Below are 19,902 nucleotides of genomic sequence, written 5' to 3'. Positions count from 1 at the left end.
ATTCTGCCACGTGAACGCAAGCATCCATCAAGGCCTCCGCGCTTGTACGGCTACGTATTTTATTTTTAGGCTGAAGACGATGCGAATGCCGTGATGGTACTGGAAGTGCGCAAAGAGACCACGACCCACCTCTATTCCACCTCTATTCCACCTCCATTCACTTCATGGGCTGCACGGGTCATACAGGAAAAAAAAAAAGTCAACCACGTTGGAAGGTTGTGACGTGAACACCCCTAGTCATGATGTAATGGACGAACCTCACCTCGGTTCACGATCTCTAGAGTGATCACATCAGAACCATGATTCCGTGTACGGAGTAATAAAAAAAATTGACTAAATAAAATAAGAAAAGGGAAAGGGGAAGAGAAGTCAAAACGTGTGCTCCTTGCGTCGGCTCAAGGACAATTACAATAAACTCTCGAAATGGAAAGGTTGGTATTTTGCTCAAAGGACGTCCACCGGCGCACCCAGCGCCACGGGGGGATTGAAGAATGTGACTGGGCCATGAATGGATGATCGGTTCCCCTAACCTTGCACTTTTTTGCCATGCGGATTGGAGAACAACGGATCCACTTCCCGCCTGATTTTTGATCCATCCCAGGCTGGTGGTCCTGCAGAGTAATTTACTCCTTTGGCGAGGCAATTCGTGCATGAGCTGCGCCGGAGTACGATGTACTTCCGGGTACTTCAGCTTACTCGTTCCCCGGGTGACTACGACGGATACGGGGGGTAGTTGGATTTAGAATCGTAGAGAGGGGAGGTGTTTGGAGAGACGGATACATGGACGGTTCGAGTTCTCACGGGCAAGAGGTTCACCTGGGAAGGGCTGAACAGTGTCTTAATCGTAGGGAGAAAATCGAGAAATCCCGATGGGGAAACCAGCACGAAAAGGGAAATGTAACTCTACTTTTCCCCCAGAAAGGGTCAGCCTCGTGGCACGAGTGGAGTCGCGTTGCTCGCAGAGGCCTTGGCACATGGTAACGATACCCGAACATTCCCCTGCAGAGGAGTCATGGGGGAGCATGGGGGGGGGGCAAATGGACTCTAGCAGTCCAGGGAAAGCTGCACCGGTACCAACTTGGACCACCTTCATCTTCCAGATGGCCCAGGATCCAGCCCGATCGTCGCTCCACTCCAGGGCTCCAGGGCTCCAGGGCTCTGCTTCTAAGCCGCTAAGCTCGTAAGCTTGATGCTCCCTTGTTACCGGTACTAGGCGGTAATCGAAGTACCGTAGGCCTACGTAACGCGCATAACAGTAGTTAATCATAAATCGCCCATGTGCAAAAAAAGCCTCCCCCATCGATTCTAGAAATAAAATTAAAAACCCCCCTCCTCCAAATTTGAAATTCAAAAAATACCTACTCCAGGATATGCTTAAAATTCGAACCGCCCCGATTATAAGAATTTAGCAGCCCCCTGCGAAACACCCCCCCACCCCCCAAAGGGCAAAGATTCGACTGCAATTTATGGGGCATTTGACGCCTCTTTTGACCATCCTGTCGACTCGTAACTTTCCCCGTTCTTCAAAGGTTCCATCGGCCCCCTCCCCCCCCCCGACCCTGCAGGATTCTCGTTTTTCGTTTTCCGCTTTTGCTCTTCGCCCCCAAAAAGGTTCCAGGGTCGTGGGCGCCCGCTTCCCTTGCAGATCGGTCCTCCGTCCTTATACTCGCTATCGTTTCTTCTGTCCCGATGCAATAGTGCTCGGTCCTCACTCTTTCTTTTCCCCACACTCTTTTTCTTCTTGACCTTGACGTTTTGGTTCTATCTTGACGCTCTTTCATCCCCGCGCGACCAATCTTGCGATGGACCCCGTCCCTCGTCGCCCATGGGGGCAAGTCTCCTCGGGGCCTCAAACCCCAGCCGCTTCGGCTCAGACGCTGCCCTCGATCTCGACGCTGACGGCTAGTATGAACGGGCCTATTAACCCGGCGGAGAAGTCGCCAGGCAATGCCTCCTTAAACACCATCGAACGAGATTCCGGCAATTGGTCCATGCCGCAGAGCACAAGTAAGCCACGCCTCCAGGACCGCTGGATATGACGCGAATTCGCATTCGCATGCTGACCCCTCCTCGCCAGGATCTTCTACATATTCCACTGCCACGAATGGAACGGGCAACAACTATCCATCCTTGACCTTCCTCACCTCAACATCACAGCCCTCTCCCAACCGCACCCATCCCGCTCCCGCTCCAGATCGGTCACCGTTTGGTCACGACTCGTCCACCACCCCTTCCTCCGCTGGCGCGCAACAGCCCTCACCTAGCTTCCACTCCGCGCAGCCCAACTCGGCTCTGCCCTCCATCAATCAGAACTTCGACATTCCAGGCCAGCGCGGGAGTATGTCGGAGATGCCTGAATCGCGCCGCAGTAGTATCGATAGCCGCATGAATCAGGGCATTAGCTCACTCGCCATTAACCCAACGCCGAACCCGGCCTCGCCATACCACAGCACCAATGCGTCCCAGTCCTCCATTGTATCTAGTCTCCAGCGAGAGCGAGGTATCTCCAACGACATGAATTCCTACCGTGGGCCCAGATACTCCGGTGGCTCCCAGCACCCCCCACCTCAATCCATGTCCCCGCTAGGATCAAGGGCAATGGAACATCGTGTCTTCGCCGCCGGACGGACTGCTCCAGCCATTTCATCCAACCCGCGCTCTGAGATCTACAATGCTGAGGCACCCACGGCCGGTATGGCATATGCATTCCCGGATCCTGACGTTGCGCGGTCCAGCTCGATCTCTTCCACGGAGAAGTCCAACCCCCCCTTCTCCCGGAAAGGTAGCACAGCAGAGTCCCTCAGTAGCATGTACTCAGAATCACGCATGCCACGAGGACAACACGGTAAGACATCATGGCTTAATTTCGTATCTTGTGCGACAGTAGGCTGATTGTGTTTCAGAACTACCTCAGAATGTACACCATCATCATTCATTACAGCATAAGCAGGTGCGGGATCTGATCGACGAAGAAGAACCGTCCGGCAACACCCCCTATAGCCGGACCCCCGAATTGCGTGTTACACATAAACTCGCAGAGCGAAAGCGGCGGAGTGAAATGAAGGATTGCTTCGAGGCCTTGCGCGTACGCTTGCCACAGGCCCAGAACAATAAATCCAGCAAATGGGAAACCTTGACTCGCGCCATTGAATATATCAACGGGTTGGAAAAGAGCATCAGTCAGGCCCGCCGCGAGGTCTCGATGCTCCAGACCGAGAATGAGGAGCTGCGCGCTCAGTTAAATCAACAAGCCAACGGACAATCACGTCCGCAGTCTGTATTCGAACACCATCAGATGTCCTCAACCCCCCACCAACGGGTCCTCCCAAAATGCCGCCTTTGGTGGGTTCAGCAGTGGATCCAACGTCCCTCAAGAACAACCCCGTACTCTCCCGCCGCTCATGAACGGCTCCGTGGCCCCAATGCAGGGGATCCAGTACACTGACGACCGTCGCTAAATAACTCTTCCTGGCCCGCTCAAAAACTAAACTTTCCCCCTCACGAGGATGAGAAATGACCAGTCATGCTGTGCAATGCACGCCCCCGTCTACGACTCTTTACTGTTTTCTTACCCTTTTTTCTTTCCGGAGCCGTCTTCAATTTCTTGTCTTCCTGTTCTAGACCTTGACTCCCCCGCCGGGTTTCCTCTTCAGGTGCTTCGACAAGTTCACCGCTTTCATGAGCCTTTTTCTTTGTGTCTTGGGTGTGGCTTCTTCAGAGTCATTTGGTTTTATCGTCATCCATCATACCCGCAAATGCTTCTGGATGTTTCTTATTTCTCCTTTTTTGCGTTTTTCTTTGTTTTCGATACTCTTGCGCAGCCAATCACTGCCAATTGCATCATGGGGTCTTGTGTATGTTTTCTTTTATTCATTTGGACATGATGGGATATGGGGCAGGGGGTCTACCAGCATATGGGACTTGAAAGATGTGTTTTTACTTGTATTGTTCTATTTTTTGGGTTTTTGTTTTGAACCGGAGTGTGTACTAAATATCCAAAAGCGTGTACCCCGCGCCACTTGATACCTGATACCTCAAATCTCATTGATTTTGCTCTTACTATTCAATATGGGCCCATTATGAAGTCCATGGTCTACATTCCAAGGGTCTAGATCCTGTCAAATTCCACGCGTCTGTCATACTACTGGTATCCACCGAGCGCGTGCTCGAACCGGGGAACTCCCATCGTTTCATATTTAAATAGAATTGAGGCCAGGCTGCACTAGGACGGGTCGGTATGCTACAACTCCCTGAAGAACTAAAATTAACCTTGCGGGGTTATTTTGGGAGGCGATTCTGGACGATCGGGGCCATCGATTGGCCTGCGGTAAGCGCTGACTCCACTTGGCCGGCGCCTACGGTTCGGCCGCAGACCACCAGATGCGCCCATTGCACTCATTGCTGGTTGATCATTGCCTCGACCGTCTCTCCACGGCGATTCGAATCCCTGTTCCCGCTGGAGTGTCTGAGATCGACTCGGAGGATCTGGGAAGCTGGACCTTATTGGCCTGTCAAGAGTAGACTCAGCAAGATGCAGAGCTCCCAAGCTCCAAGCTTCCCCAGCAGCGCGTCGTCGCGCCGGGTACTAATGCATGATGAGCTGCATCTTGCAACTCTGTCTTTCTCTTCACAATCTTCCCCCAAAAGTCTAGACTTGCTTTTGTCTTTCCTTTCCTTTGTTCCTTGACCATCCCACTGGTCTTGCATCGGCCAGTGAATGCATCTGAGAGCGTTCCTTTGATTGCATTGTTTCAGGTGACAGGCTCATTGTCTCTAATCATAATAAATAGACTTTCTTTGTTTGGTGAATCTTCTTATCTACTTCTCGGCTGTCTTCACTCACTTTTTGGCGGTGATCTTTATGGTATGTTGATGGCCCCTCGTTCGTTACGATTGCCCACAAACCCCACATCATTCGCTAAACTGTACAGCATTCGCCTCTCTCGAAAATTACAAAATGGGAGCCATGTCAAAGCGACAAAAGCTCGAGCTGCAACCGCCTGTACAGACAACTTTTCCGTTCTCGTCGCCCATCACTGAGGAGATATCCAGTCCTTCGTGTTCATCAGCGGAGGATCGAGAGCTGGAACGGACACGCCCATTCGATTTCTTGGTCAAAGCAACCAGACAGAGAGTCGAGAAATCTCAAAAAGATGCTAGCAAGTCTCCAAAGTTGCCACATCGTGACAAGTATGCAGACAATTCACGTTTGAGCATTGGTGGGATCATAAAGAAGAGGCGCAGTCAAAAGCCCGTGGGACTCAACCTTGTAACGAGCTTTTCGACACCCGCTCAACATACATCCGAAAATACGACAACTGCACCTTTAGTTGATTTGAACGACCTGAAGCTATTATCCAAAGCCCGGGAGAAAGAACGAATCGCTCAAAAGACCAAAGCCAACCCCACGAAGGGACAATCGCGGCCTTTTTTACAGATCACCGATAGCCATGGGTCGACCGATGCTCAGAATCGAAGCTTTCCTTCTCGGAATCTCTTGGACCGGCGATCCGACCATGGACTATCGCCTTCGGATCGTCAGGTTATGATTGGACTCACTGTACCATACCATGAATCCTCGGATCGAGCAAGGGAATTGGATAGTGCTGGCGACCAGCACACCCCCCTTACGCCCTCTATAATCGTTACCCCAGCTTGTGAAGAAGCACCATGGTCATCAACGCCTAGCCCAGAAGCCCTACGCCCACGAGCGACGTCAAGTATTTACTCACAGCCTACCCCCCGACTTGGATGGGAGGATTCTGATATCCCCCCCGGTGCCGGCGATCCCAGAGGAGAATGCTTTGGCAAAGAAAACTGCGGACCCGGAGTTCCTTCGTGCTCACCTTGCTGCGATGGCCCGGAAAAACCAGTCGTTCGAAGCAGCCCTTTCCACTGAAAGCCCAGACCGTGATCACTTCCCGACAGGAACATCCGACAGTCCCCAGACCCCGCGGACGCCCCTGGGTGCCACCAGCGACGCAAATCGGCCCCAATCTCAGGGCTGGTGGACTTACCTGTTATCACCGCTGATGACCGGCCGTTCGAGCATGTGGTCCAGAAAGTCGCCCATGAGCCCCAGCTTCCCATCCGGGGTGCAGTCAACTGCACCGACAACCCAGGGTTCGACGAGACAATGGTGGCATAAAGAAACATCCTGTTTCTCGCCAGATACACCGGAAACCGCGGTCACTTTAGGGTGGGACGATGAAAAGCATGGCATGGGACAGTCACGCTCGCTGGGAGGAGATGACGAGGTGACAATTGCTTCGAAGCGGCGAACAGTCATCTCAACAATGTTTCCTGATGGTCCGATTCGAGGGGAGGCTGCTGAGTACTATCAGGCCTGTGCACATGAACTATTCAGCAGAAGGCCTTATTTTGACTGCGAAAATCATATCTGCTCCATCACCCCCTCTGAGGTTGTCGCTGCGCGGCTTGCAGAGACGGGAGCCAACGGGGCCGTCGCTACAGAAGATCGTGGCATTGATGTCGCGGAAGCCGAAGCTCAGACGGAATCCAACGAAAAGGCCTTGCCAGGAGAAAGCCCTACTGAAGTCTCGCGAGGCCTCCTCGTCGATGTCGATCCTCCTGAGGAGGTTTCAAGCGTGGAAGAGCATTCCAAATACGACTCGCCGAGAGTCTCCACGGCCGGAGATAACAAGGAAAAGAGTCTCCCAGAGCCTCCACATGAGGAATCAGCTAGGGAGATGCCATTCGAGCCTGTGCCTATCCATGAACCGCCTCCCCCAGCCCCGGAGCCAGCTCCTCCGGTTTTTTCAGAGCCTGCCCCTGCTCCGCTTGCTCCACTTGCTCCAAATATCACGAACAACATCCACCAAGCGCCACCACCTGCCATTGAGGTACCGCCTGCTCCGGCTCCGGTCATTGTCGACAGGGAGGTTCCTCATTATATTCCACCTTTCCAATCAAATAACCCATTCCAACCCCCACCGTCAGAACATATGCAGCGCGAAGAATCCGGATATCCTGTTCCTGCTCCTGTTCCGATGCCTCAAGAGCCACCAAGAGAGTGGTATACCCCTGTACCTGTTCCGATGCCTCACGAACCACCGAGGGAGTGGTATACTGCTCCTCCTGTCTCTCATGACCCGCCACAAGAAGCGGATATCACAAAAATGCCGTTGGACAGAGAAGCTCCCGCACTTGGATTGCAAACACAAGAAGAGCACATGGGACCAGACGGGCAACGAGGTCTGCGGGAGGCATCGCCTATGACACCTGGATTCCAACGAGCAGCAGGGGGCGCGGGTGCCATTCCACTATCTGAAGTCAATGCGCCTGCGCCTACGTATGCACAGCACCATAGAGATGTGCCACTACCTCAACGGTATGACTATCATACCAACTATAACACCCCAGAGCCAATGTCAAATCCCCTGAATCCAGCAGGGATCATCGGGCCAGCAGAGGCTCAAAGGCGAAGGTTGGAGCAAGAAGATGCTATTGGGAGAAAATTTGGGGGCTTATGGCGAGGACGAGGCCCATTCAGCAACAAAGGCTGTTTTGGACGCCCTGGCCGAGAAGGCCGAAACCGTCGGCGATGGTACTTTGTAATCGGAGCCCTGTTCCTGATCATTGTGGTGATTGCCATTGCTTTGGCCACGACTTTGACCAGGAAAGGCGACTCAACTCCCGTTCAGTCAACATGGGTCAACCTGACTGGGTACCCTGCAATGCCGACCGGTATTGCCACAATCGCTGGGGCCGAGGCACAAACCGAAAACACGGCATGTACGACAATCCCCAATGTGTGGAGCTGTGCTCTACCCAAGGGCGATGCCCAGACCGACAACAAGCCCTACAGCGCGAACGAGCCTACTTTCCGAGTGGAGATTCGCTTCCGCAACGGAACTTATGGCAACAGCACTAATGTAGTCAAGAGGGACGCGTGGACTGCTTCGCCAGCAGCTCCAAGTAAGGCGGATCAGATCTTCATTGGGAACACAACAGATAATAACTCAGAGCCTTATGACGGCGAAGAGACGCCTTTTTACATGACTTTCATGTCATCCGCTCACGTTCCCTCTGGCAGCATCTACAAGCGCAGCAACCACAGCACCAGCACAAACTCGTCAACAAGCATTGTTCCCCCTCCGGAAGAGAACTCCGACGGCACTGTCGCCTCCGCTCTTATGTACCCTTTGCCAACTTCTCAGCCAGTACGCCTATACAACCGTGGTGCAAATAACGAGCACTATGGTTTCTATACGTACTTTGACAAGTCGATTTTCCTTGCCTCGACCGGCCCAGTGACTCATAACCCCGCTCAAGGCGATGATCAAGATCAGAACGGTGGGGCGAATCAAGATAGTGCTCACATACGCTGTACATGGTCGCAAACAAGGTTCCTGGTGCAAATCTGGACGCAACCTTCGAAGATGAATTATGCGCTGCTTCCCCAGGGTTCTAGCGGGAACAGCACCACTGGAACCGGCACTTCTTCGCAGGCGACAGCGACCTCAACGTCCTCGACCGCGACATCCTCTTCGTCAGCAACGAACTATATCCGGCCAGGCTCGTTCCCGTATCCGGTGACCATTACGGAGGACCGACATGGCGGAGATCCTGGCAAGAAGAATTTCTATTGCTATGGCTTGGAGGATGCCGGGCAGCATTACAATATCTCACTTTCTATGTTGGAGCCGGAGTTTCGGTTCCAAGGGGCACCCTGATCAATCCTGCCACAGATCCTAGCTCTTCATATGGAGGTATTGATGGCGGCACTGGTGGATGTTCGTGTCAATGGACGAATTGGATCTCGTCATCTTGAGTCTAAAATAATGTTGAATGTGAATACGAGGATCTTCTATGAATCTGTTTCAAGCAAGCCCACTTTGTGTGTTACTTACATAGGCTTCAAATACATTTTTCATTAATGTTTCCGAATTGGGAAGCCAGTACAGTTCAGTACTACTAGTAGTCCTATTTAAGATGTATGCATCATCCAATTCCCTCACTGGTCGACGCCTCTACATCGCTAGGTGCCAGTGAAAGCTTGACCTTCCGGTAAACTCTAAATCCATTCTAATTTAGATAGCTCAGGTCCACCGGTAAAAAGGTTACAAGGTTATATCAACGCCACCTGAGTAGCTATTAATAGCGATAGACACCCCAAGTCGGGCGACCTTGGCTTTTGGGTTACATTGCCACCCAGGAGATATGACATGTAAGTGTCATCACTCCGAATCTTAGCTTGAACCTACTAGTATTTTCTTTTGGTTGGCAAGGAACAGCCCTGCAGGGTAAAGCTCATGGGAAACTTTCCTAACGTCAAAAGTACCCTACAGATGACGAAACCAAACTTCATGATAGCGCAAGAACGAATTTTTTGGGTTTTTATATATTAGAATTACATTAGTCCAGTATATATATCCCAAACAACTTTTAACGCCTCTGAACGCCTGCCTTTGCACATCTGTATTCCCGTCTCGCGTACTCTATCGAGTCCCGAGGACAACGATCCAACCGCAGGACAGCAGCCATACAAGTCAAATCGAAGGAGCAGGGCTATAGAAGCCACAGCAACGAGTCCAGAGGCAAAAGAGAATCAAACTCCAACACTGAAGTCAAAAGGAAGAAAGAAAGAAAGAAAATCACACTCATTTCATAGCGACTCGCTTAGGCGAGGAACATAAGACCGTAGGCAGCGCTGCCAATCAGGGCACCGGCAATAGGAGCAGAGACCTTAGAGCCAGGGTTGGAGGGAATGAAGCCGGTGGAGCTAGGGCTAGCAGGGGTGTTGCCAGCGCCCTCGCCGTTGGAAGAACCGGAGCCCTCGCCGTTGGAGCCAGAGCCAGAGCCGTTGGAGCCAGAGCCCCAGCCGCTGGAGCCAGAGCCAGCACCACCAGTGGCAGTAGGAGTGGCGACTGGGGTGCACTTGCCGTTCTTGCAGACAGCGGTGGAAGTGACAACAATGGAACTGGTGCCATGGGGGCCAGTGTTGTTGTGGTGGCTGGGGCCACCAGTGACGATGGGGTGGGTGCCAGTGGTCGCAGTGGGGTGAGTGCCAGTGCTAGCACCGGTTGCGTGAATGGAAGCGGCCTTCTTGTGGTCAACAGGAGGCTCGTTCTTCTTGCCAGAAACACCGGCAGAGACGCCAGCGGCGATGGCCAGGATGGCAACGGTGGAGGTGGTGAAGTGCATCTTGCTTGTGGAAGGTGGAAGCGATTGGATTACAAGAAAATGCTTGTAGTCGAACGAGTGACAAGGCAAGCTGCCAAGGGGAGTTAGTTATACAGAGTCGATATTGTCTTGAGGAACTGTTGTTTCCAACTAGTCACCTACCTTGTGGAGATCTGATTACGCTAGTAGGTGGATTGAACTGGAGAAAATTCTGGGGAGACTCGAAGCGTCTTCTTATAGATCGAGCTGCCGTCCAAATGCGGCTTATTTTTGAGAAGTGGAGACTTGCAGAAAGAAAAAAGCAAGTGAGCCCATGTAACGCCAAGGAAGAAAAAAATTTTTCTTTAAGCATCTTCTATGATGGGTCTGTTCCTATTGCTTATCCACCGGGGGCTCTAGAGACTTGGGAAGTGTGGAGCAAGAGGGATAGCTGGGCGGGTTTCCGCATCCGGCCAAACGAGAATGTCACGCTGGGTCTCGCCAAACCACTGACGCTTTCTGGGATTTGCAGTGGGGACTTGCAGCATCATAATCGAAGCAGTAAGATATTCACTGAGAGCCGCAATGGTGGAGCAAGACTCGACTTGACTCGAGGGTAGGGTTGTTATCACGTGACCCGTATGTCTCAATCGGGCAGTCGGCAGGGGTCGCAAGCGGAAGACGACGACGATCAGGCCTTGCGCGTCAGGCCTCCAGCGAGGCATTCCTTGTCGATCTACGCGGGATGTGCATGGGCAATGCTATTTCACGGGGCAGCACAAGCACGTATCCTGTTTGCGTATCGATGGCCTCGTCTATAGCCTCACCGGGATCTACAGACAACAGATGAAGACAGACGAGGCTGGAGAACAGGAACAAGGGAAGAGAGGCTTCGAATTGATTTTATGGAGACTTTGCACTTGATTAATTGTCAGGTACGGGATCCAGAGGGGGCGAGTGGCTCTCATGGCCTTTCATAAGAGGTCCAAAGAGACATCAAACGAGATGGTATGTTCCATACTAGAGATGCTATCCGGGGAATAAACTCTCTCCACAAAAGACCTGAATGGAATGTTCTAAAAGCCCGTAGCTCGAGGGCAGATTACGTAGCTACTTCCTCCATTGATTCTATTAGAGCAGTTGGGTAGAACCGTTGAGGCCAGCTTCGCGCCTGGTTTCATCTACATCCGCAAGCGGAAACCGACTCGAGGGTCGGCTTCGACCATGCGCTCAGGGCTTCCATGTGCGACAAGCATTCAGACGGTTACGATATTGGCCTTCTCTTCTCCTCGAAGAATGTTGAGGTGTCAGGCCGCCCAGCTTTGATTTCTTTTGAGCAAGCAATGCCGAACTTAGAGGTACCATATTGGTTTGCAGATCGTCGCGGGTGTCGCATTCGTAGTCCTACTTCTCCAGGCACGGCAGATGGCAATTTTTCTCCTACACGATGCATAGCTTCTGTTCTCCCTTTGCTTCGAGCCTGTCTGCTTGGCTGTTTTCGTGATGCATCTCGTCTGAGGTTGACTGGTAATCCAGATTTCAAGGGTTGTATTATGTAGCTACTTGTGGAAGGTGTTGTGTGATAGTGGCCATGATCCTTTTCCCTAAGTCGGTTACTAGCAAAGCCCCGGGCCTTGGAATTGAATACTATCAGACAAATGGTATATTAGTACACTAGAACATGCGAGGTGCGATCTCGGTTTGATGCTAGCAGGTTGATCGATTCCCTGCGTATCAGATGTCTGTATTCACATCCTCAATACTGCCAGTAGATGCATCGGTCGCAATTATTGCTTGAACATGCCATGGAATGCTAGTGTGGTTCTCGTGTTTTATTGGACACATCTGGGCCAGTGCCTCCAGCTACAAGATAGGGCTGGGCTTATCAGGGCTTATCAGGGTCTTATCGGCAGGTTGTGGATAGACCACGTCTTGGCGGGTCAACCACCCGCCGATCTCCCTGGAATCACTCGTCAAGACCTCGGGCCTTCGCCGTCGCCGCGATGCGGAATCAAGCGGGGCGTGAACTGCTGTCCCCTTCCAACTACGATAACGATGCAGCCTCCCTACGATCCCCATCTGAACAGGACTCCGACTCCGAAGATGACGAATTTGTCAATGCTTCCCGAAGCACCCTAGACCTCGCACGACATGACCAAAGCGTCCTGGAAGAAGAAGATGAGATGGAAAAGTTATTGACTCGGCAGGGGCCTGCTCGGGGAATACGCAGGATGTTTAGCCCGAGCGGTCCCAGGGTACGCATTGGGAAAAAGGAGCGGCGCCGGGCACGGCGAGAGAGCCGGCGAGAGAGCCGGCGAGAGAGAGTCAGTGAGGAAGGGGAGCTGATGTACGAGATGGAGGAAGGTCTTGGGGACGACGAGTCCTTGACGAGTGGGTCATCCATGGATCTAGACGAAGAGGACTACATCCATGAACCGGTAAGGACGGATTATTCCCGCGGCCGCTCTCTTTGACGATCGAAGCTAAATCATGTCCACGCTCAAGCAGGACGACTCCAAATCATATTGGTGGCGGTACTTTCTCGCCTTCGCACTGATCCTCGTGCTTCTCCTTATCCTTCTTCTCGGCGCATACAAAGCTTCCAGCAACTTCCGAGTAGCACACAACCTTTCCAGGCCATTGCTTTCGAATGGCACGGCACTCTTTGCGCCCACCACGATTCTGATTTCTTTAGATGGATTCCGCGCGGACTTCCTTGATCGCGGTCTGACGCCGGCTTTGAATTCTCTCATTGCCAACGGTGTATCTCCGCAATACATGAATCCGAGTTTTCCCAGTGTGACGTTCCCCAATCATTTCACCCTGGTCACTGGGCTATACCCTGAGAGCCATGGCATTGTGGGAAATACATTCTGGGATCCTGAGCTAGAGGAGGAGTTCTATTATACCCATCCAGATGTCAGCATGCTCCCCAAGTGGTGGAATGCAGAGCCCTTGTGGCTGACTGCGGAGAGACGTGGCGTGAAAAGTGCCATACATATGTGGCCGGGATCAGAAGCCCACATTGGCGACATGGAGCCCACATACGTGGACAAATACAACGGAACTGAGGCATTTTCTCGCAAGGTCAATCGTGTTCTCCAGCTTCTAGATCTGCCAGGAGTTGAAGACGGCTCTCATCCATCGGAGAGGCCACAGTTCATCGCAGCCTATGTCCCCGACGTGGATCGAGATGGTCACAAATACGGGCCCAACAGTACCGAGATCCGAAGATCTATTGCCGCTGCCGACAGTTTGGTTGCTGAAATCATCACGGGCCTCCAGAGCCGAAATCTGACCGATATAGTAAACATCGTTGTCGTTTCTGATCACGGCATGGCGACCACCTCCAACGAGCGGCTGATCCAGCTGGATGATCTAATTGACCTGAGTCTTGTTGATCATCTTGACGGATGGCCCTCTCGTGGGATCCGACCGAAGCGACCAGAAGACATGGCAGTTCTGCAAGCGCAATTAGAAAAAGTGGCACCGGACTATACGCACGCGTTCGAGTTTTATACTCGTGAGACTATGCCTGAAAGGTATCATTTTACGAAAAATGATCGGATTGCCCCGTTATGGGTCATCCCCAAGACTGGGTGGGCAGTTGTGGAACGCCCGGAGTTTGATGCGCAGGAAGCACTGAAGAAGGGACAAGCTTACCATCCCAAAGGCATCCACGGATATGATCATGAACATCCTCTGATGCGGGCCATCTTCATTGCACGTGGGCCCTCATTTCCCCATGCTCCGAATAGTCGCCTCGAACCTTTTCGTAAGCTCCCGCTCCTTTTCGTATCTACAAAACATTGCTAACCCTGCCTGAAGAAAATGTTGAAGTCTACAACATCCTCTGCGACTCCCTGGGTATCGAGCCACTTCCCAGCAATGGGACACTACGGCTGCCCCTTAAGCCCGTCGGTCGTCATTCCGATGCGAACACGCCGCCGTTATCGCGGCCTTCCGATCCACCAGAGCCTCCATCCACCACTACGGCACCACTGCCGGAGCCAACCAGTCCGGCCTACGAGGCTCCCACTCAACAGGTGCCTCCTCCCACTCCTGGTAGTGATGATGAGAAGGGCCCGACGTGGTGGGGAACAGTATGGCACAAGTTGGACGAATGGAAACAGTGGGCAGGAGAGTTATTCTCTGCGGAGAAGGACAAGCACCCCCCAGCCATGAGCTAATTCCGACTTGGCTACTTGTAGTGTTTAATGTGGGCCCGACTTCAAGCCCTGCCTGTACTGAGAGATACCCATGTCATGATATTTAATCTTCATCTAAAACATCATTAAGCAGAACAATAGTCGTACCCCCTCTAAGGTTTGGAAAAATTGGTTTGCTGTACTATTGGTATGCATGGCGTGCGGACCGCGAATGGTCCTACGTAGTACTGAGGTTTGAGCGATTTTCACCGCTTCAAGTTGAACACATTGAGGACCATCACATTCTAGTAATTTCCAAGTCCAACTTGATCTTGACGCGCGCTCATGATGATCGTGGAGGCATCGACTGGCAGGGGTATGCCCCGCTGGTGGACCTAGGCCGGGATATATATCCAGGGATTTGATCCAGTCGGTAGCCAGGCCGGAAAAAATGCCTGGTCTAGATTTCGACCAGGCACGACCTAGTAGCAGCTTCCGATGCGATTGAAGGATCAAGCTGAAAAGCTCCAGAAATCCCAATATCATCGTGTCGATATCACACAACAATTGACAAGATGTGCAGCACCTCCTGAGTAGGATCGTCGGCAGAAAGGTTCTGCTATAGCTTCAGATCAAATAGCACAGATTGAGTCCTTTTGCATCAACCAGCCCCAAGTGGCCGAGTGGAACTCGGCTAACATCTTCCTTGGTCTAGTGGTGATGATTTCCGCTTGTCACTCCGATAAGCGCGGGAGACCGGGGTTCGATTCCCCGAGGGAGAGATTTCTTTTTTTGTCCTTTTACCCTTTTTCTTTTTCTGTTTTTCTTTTCCAGGTTCATATCTTTTCTCCCTGGATTAATTCTGAGAGGTCTAGGTTATCAAACCCTGCCGCAGCTCACCCAGCTGTGATCATCAAAGTGCCCACTGGAGCAGACAGACGTTGGATCATTGGAGCCAAAAATGAGCCCTACCCACAAGCGCACAGTCAAAACCGAGTGATTGTCGTGGCTGCGCTTTGAAGTAATGAGTTGCCTGGAATCGGATCCATTTCTTGTCCCAGATAGTCCCACGACATAGTATATTGGAAGCAAACCAGCCTCACTCAAACCCGGAGAAGGGTGGACAGAGCAAGTCCCTCCGCAGCTACCAAGTACTAGCTAATTTCCAATTCGAGTACTAAGATCTCGAGTATTGTTGAGATTGGTGATGGAGTTGGGAATGAACGGGGAGTCTGGGCTGCGAGGAATCCCCAGTGGGGGGCATTCCCTAAAGCAGAGCCGCATGGTACTGAACCTTGCATGACAGAACGAATTGACATTGCATGGATGTGACAAAGCGAAAAACTCATGTCTACGATCCACGAGCAACTGCGGCCTGCACCAACATTTGGATCACCGGGACTCCTACCGAATAGATAAAATCAAAGGAATGAGGCGGGGTTCTTGGTTCGGTCACTAATGCGCCAGAAGATTCACAGCTGGTCTAGCACAGGGCAAGGCTGATCTCGCCTCTGAAAACGAACCATTGGAAGAATCGTATTCTCCAGCACAGACAAGGCTCTGGCCTGCCTTCCTGCGGACGATCATCTTCCCTTTTTCTTGTTTATGGCCGCATGTTGCATTTTTGCCTGTGCCTCCTAGACCCGCTGTGCTGTTTTACGCCAGCAAGAAAAGGCCCAGACGCATTGAAAAGGATCAACGCTTAGCTTCTCGTTGACTCGAACCCCCCGTTGGCGCCCATCTGCAGCCAATCTGAGTGCGTTGAGACACCGCTTGTGCCGCATGACTCAGAAAGCCTTCAGGCAGCAGATCCACCCTGTGGGGAGCCCGACTCACTGCCCCGTCATGACTGCGCCACTTGTCACAATCGTCCCACTCGGGGTCCTATCAAGGGAACTGGATGGGGAAACTGGATGCTTACCTTTCTCCCAGCTAGGCATCTCCCAGGGTCGCCCAATGACAAGGACTTGGACCCTCGTAGGTCACTCCGCAAGTATAAAGATGTGCTCTCAACACGTTCCATTTCGCGCTTCTACCTTCAGCTCCTTGTTTGCAAGGTGATCATGGCTTTTAATCAATCATCAACGCCTTCTGTAACCAGAGACGCCATGGCGTCGCCTGAGGTAGCAATGCTAGAGGCATTGGTGCCAGGATACGCCTTCTTCTCTCGTTTCGTTCTATCCTATCTTCATATCGACCTCGGGGCCTACCTGCAGCACCTCATGTTATTAGCTTTATTTGGAGTATCGGTCAAATATGTGACTAAATATGTGTCCGACTTTGTGATGGAGTACCTCGTCTCCACGGCTGAGATTCGTCTTGATGATGAGATTTTCAACTACTTCATGTACTGGATCTCCCGACAGCCGCACATGAAACAGACCAATCGTTTTGTGGTCGGACTTAAATCCAACGGCTACTGGAGCGATTCCGAGGACAGCGATGATGAGGATAATTTTGACGCCGACTATGAAGTGGATGAGCCTGGAAGCTCCTCGACGGCGGACTCGTTCGATGATTACTGGGCCAAGGTGATTCGGCGCGATAAATATAAGCCCCTTCGCATCACCCCAGCAGAGGGTCGCCATTACATTTGGTATCAAGGCCGACCTCTGGTGATCCAGCGCCGGTATGAGTCGAGCAGCGCTTCGCGTTACGTCCTGCACAACGAGCGTCTCTACATCTCATGCCTCGGTCGCGATCCCTCCATTATCCGTAGCGTGCTCAATGAGGCGCAGAATGCCTACGTCCAACGAGATGGAGTTCGTACCATCATTCACCGTGGTATGAGACCTTACTCCGGTGCCTCGTACCAGTGGTGCCGCTGCATGGCGCGGTCCCCACGGCCTATGTCGACGGTCGTGCTAGACCAGACACAGAAAGATGCTTTCATCAAAGATGTCAAGGAATATCTCCACCCCCGCACCCGTCGATGGTATTCTAATCGTGGTATCCCATACCGACGTGGCTATCTTCTTCACGGTCCACCTGGCACTGGTAAGACGAGTCTTTGCTTTGCGGCAGCCGGCCTGCTCGGACTCAAGCTTTATCTTCTCAACCTGAATTCCAAGGCACTTGACGAGGATGGTCTCTCGACCTTGTTTTCCGAGCTGCCCAAGCGATGTATTGTTCTGCTTGAAGATGTTGACACCGCGGGCATTACGCAGACCCGAGGCAAGACGATCGTGGAGGGTTCTGCCCTGACCAGCTTCCCCGTTGAGGAGGATGCTCTGGATGAGAAAGGGCCCCAAGACCCCCAGACAGGCGGAGTCACCCTCTCTGGCCTGCTCAATGTGATCGATGGTGTCGCTGCAAGTGAAGGCCGCATTCTCGTAATGACTTCCAACCACCCCGAGAAGCTGGATGCCGCCTTGGTGCGACCCGGTCGTGTCGATATGACCATTGCTTTCGGATACACTAGCGAAGCTGCGATTGAAGAATTGTTCACCTCGATCTACATGACAATGGACGGCGATCTTCCTCGGAAAGCGCCTGCTTCGTCGCGTGCTCCCACCGAGGAGAAGGAGGCTCACGACCCGACGCTGGACAGACACCGAGAGCAGGATGCCAAAATGGAGATGGCACTTCATGACCGCATTCAAACTGTGCAGTCCCGGATTCCTGATTTGGCAAAAGAATTTGCAGCAAGCATCCCCAAGCATGAGTTCACTGCTGCTGAAATCCAAGGCTACCTCTTGAACCATAAGACCACCCCTGAGGAGGCAATCAAGGGAGCTGATGAGTGGGTTCGCGAAACGCGCGCGAAGAAGAGAGCACGCGAGGAAACCCAGCAAAATAATGCGTAATGAAAAACTTCCTAGTACTAGAGATTTGATAATACCTTCTATTGAGCCTATCTCCACCACCATTCTGTATCCATCCATAGCGTTCGGCAGGACTACGCGTCATTTATCTTGAACTTCCCTATATTGGTGAAGTGATTCCTGAACCAACTTGAAGGTGTTTTTATGGCAGGAGGTAAACCATGAGCCGAAGCGAGTGTATAGGGTATATGAAAACCAAAAAAAAAAACCAAAAAAAAAACAAAAAGAGCCAGCCATCCCAATGCTTCAAAACAATAAAACGCACACATTTCAAACCAGCATGGCCCTCTTCCCACTAAGTGTTAGTTGAGCATGATACATGCATCTCTCCGAGTGGTTATTGCACCAGCCATGTAGAACCATCCGGTCTCCACACCCGCAGACTGTCGCACCTCCAGGAGAGTTCAAACCAAAGTCGCCAGTCTTCACCAACTCCAAATTGTTCTTGGTATAAGGCCCTGCAACACTAGAAGATGTCGCATACCGGACATCATATGCAGTATCCGTGTAGCAATGGGTGGAGTAGAACAGGAAGTAAATGCCGTCATGGAAGATGAGGTTAGGCGCCTCCACCAGAGGGCCATCGCCATCTGCGGTATTGCGGTCCAGAATCTGGACGGGGTTGCCGATGGGAGTAATGCCGTCTTCTAGGACCTTCTGTAGCATGATAGGCGTGGCAACTAATGGCTCAATGGAATTATTGCATTCAACCAGGCTGGTGCCGCCATGGCCAATGCTGTTCCCGTCGACTTTATAAACAACGTAGCGCGTACTGTCGGTGTCTATAAACCCGGCTGGATCGATGGCGCCTCCTTGATCTAAAGGGCAAGCCAAGGGTGTGATGCTGGGAATATAGGGCCCGGCGGGCTTGTCTGATATGGCGGTGCCAACGCAGTGATGTCGGAGGTCGCTTTTGGCTTCTCCAGAATAGTACATCACGAACTTCCCATCTTTCTATCGAACGAGTCAACATTTGATCTTGGCCGTTTTTACTGGAGCGCTCAAATACGTACACGCTGAATGACGTCTGGGGCGTAATTATCATTCCCTGTCTCCCACGGTGCAAATGTCGGCAAAGCATCCAGATCCAAAAGAGTCCAGGAATTGAAATCGTGGGACTCCGCAACTTGGATTCTTCGCCCCGTCCCGTTGGTCCCAAAGGCATACCATTTGCCATCAGAAGTCCCCACGATAGATGGATCAGGAAAGTCCGCACTCAGGCCCAGCTGGATATTGCTTGCTCGTTTTGGGAGGACAGGTGCGCTGAATGCATTGGGCAACACGGCGAGCCCGCCTACCAGCCATGACAGGGTAGAACTGGAGACAAGACGCATGATTCGTGATTCGTCGATCCGTAAAACAGATGAGCTGAAGACTCAAGAACCAAGAAGATTGGAGTCGCGTTTCAAATTTTCTACCAACTCGTTCCTGGGGACCAAATCTCCTTTTTAAGCCCGATAGCACATCACTGGTTCGACGACCTAGGCACTTCTCCCAAACCGTACCGTCCTACACCGACTCATACTCGACAGCAGGGCAGACACCCGACTCAGGAAGAAAGACAGGGATCTGTACGGCTGACACGAGACCCATCGCCCATGCACGCGGGCTGCATGGAGCAGCACGACTGACAAATGCATGGCGATAGGAAGATTTGTGGAAGACCTCGGGCGTAGGGATGAAGCGTGGATTTAGGCCTGCCTGCATAAGGCCAGTGGGGCCCGTATTCTCAGCCTAGTGCATACTGTGATACAAGGCCGATCAGTGATTTTTCATGATTGATTTCTTGCTTTTTTTTTCCCCTT

At 52.0% G+C, this 19,902-nt stretch overlaps 7 protein-coding genes across 7 annotated transcripts; 4 read left to right on the top strand and 3 right to left on the bottom strand.

Moving 5' to 3' along the window:
* Window positions 1–838: 838 nt before the first annotated feature.
* N7468_006047 (uncharacterized protein) lies at window positions 839–1,267 on the bottom strand (the record flags this gene model as incomplete). The annotated part of the gene is made up of 1 exon (XM_058475343.1): window positions 839–1,267. The coding sequence occupies one exon, from the start codon at window positions 1,265–1,267 to the stop codon at window positions 839–841; it is 429 nt and encodes a 142-aa protein (XP_058331083.1).
* A 535-nt stretch (window positions 1,268–1,802) lies between these two features.
* N7468_006046 (uncharacterized protein) lies at window positions 1,803–3,458 on the top strand (the record flags this gene model as incomplete). Its single annotated transcript, XM_058475342.1, has 4 exons — window positions 1,803–2,007; window positions 2,078–2,845; window positions 2,904–3,273; window positions 3,296–3,458. The coding sequence occupies 4 exons, from the start codon at window positions 1,803–1,805 to the stop codon at window positions 3,456–3,458; spliced, it is 1,506 nt and encodes a 501-aa protein (XP_058331082.1).
* Window positions 3,459–4,957: 1,499 nt separating this feature from the next.
* Window positions 4,958–8,696, top strand: N7468_006045 (uncharacterized protein; the record flags this gene model as incomplete). Its single annotated transcript, XM_058475341.1, has 2 exons — window positions 4,958–5,560; window positions 5,655–8,696. 2 exons carry the CDS (start codon window positions 4,958–4,960, stop codon window positions 8,694–8,696), a joined length of 3,645 nt encoding a protein of 1,214 aa, XP_058331081.1.
* Window positions 8,697–9,642: 946 nt separating this feature from the next.
* Window positions 9,643–10,167, bottom strand: N7468_006044 (uncharacterized protein; the record flags this gene model as incomplete). Its single annotated transcript, XM_058475340.1, has 1 exon — window positions 9,643–10,167. The coding sequence occupies one exon, from the start codon at window positions 10,165–10,167 to the stop codon at window positions 9,643–9,645; it is 525 nt and encodes a 174-aa protein (XP_058331080.1).
* Window positions 10,168–12,128: 1,961 nt separating this feature from the next.
* Window positions 12,129–14,315, top strand: N7468_006043 (nucleotide pyrophosphatase/phosphodiesterase family protein; the record flags this gene model as incomplete). The annotated part of the gene is made up of 3 exons (XM_058475339.1): window positions 12,129–12,563; window positions 12,634–13,900; window positions 13,954–14,315. The coding sequence occupies 3 exons, from the start codon at window positions 12,129–12,131 to the stop codon at window positions 14,313–14,315; spliced, it is 2,064 nt and encodes a 687-aa protein (XP_058331079.1).
* Window positions 14,316–16,381: 2,066 nt separating this feature from the next.
* N7468_006042 (BCS1 and AAA domain-containing protein) lies at window positions 16,382–18,079 on the top strand (the record flags this gene model as incomplete). The annotated part of the gene is made up of 1 exon (XM_058475338.1): window positions 16,382–18,079. One exon carries the CDS (start codon window positions 16,382–16,384, stop codon window positions 18,077–18,079), a length of 1,698 nt encoding a protein of 565 aa, XP_058331078.1.
* Window positions 18,080–18,367: 288 nt separating this feature from the next.
* N7468_006041 (glycoside hydrolase family 43 protein) lies at window positions 18,368–19,431 on the bottom strand (the record flags this gene model as incomplete). Its single annotated transcript, XM_058475337.1, has 2 exons — window positions 18,368–19,051; window positions 19,111–19,431. 2 exons carry the CDS (start codon window positions 19,429–19,431, stop codon window positions 18,368–18,370), a joined length of 1,005 nt encoding a protein of 334 aa, XP_058331077.1.
* Between the last annotated feature and the right edge of the window lie 471 nt (window positions 19,432–19,902).

The sequence above is a fragment of the Penicillium chermesinum genome, assembly GCF_028974085.1.
Source record: "Penicillium chermesinum strain IBT 19713 chromosome Unknown utg000004l:1.0-3345178.0:1.0-3348027.0, whole genome shotgun sequence".
In the NCBI taxonomy this organism is placed as follows: domain Eukaryota; kingdom Fungi; phylum Ascomycota; class Eurotiomycetes; order Eurotiales; family Aspergillaceae; genus Penicillium; species Penicillium chermesinum.
This window is presented reverse-complemented; position numbering and strand designations above follow the sequence as displayed.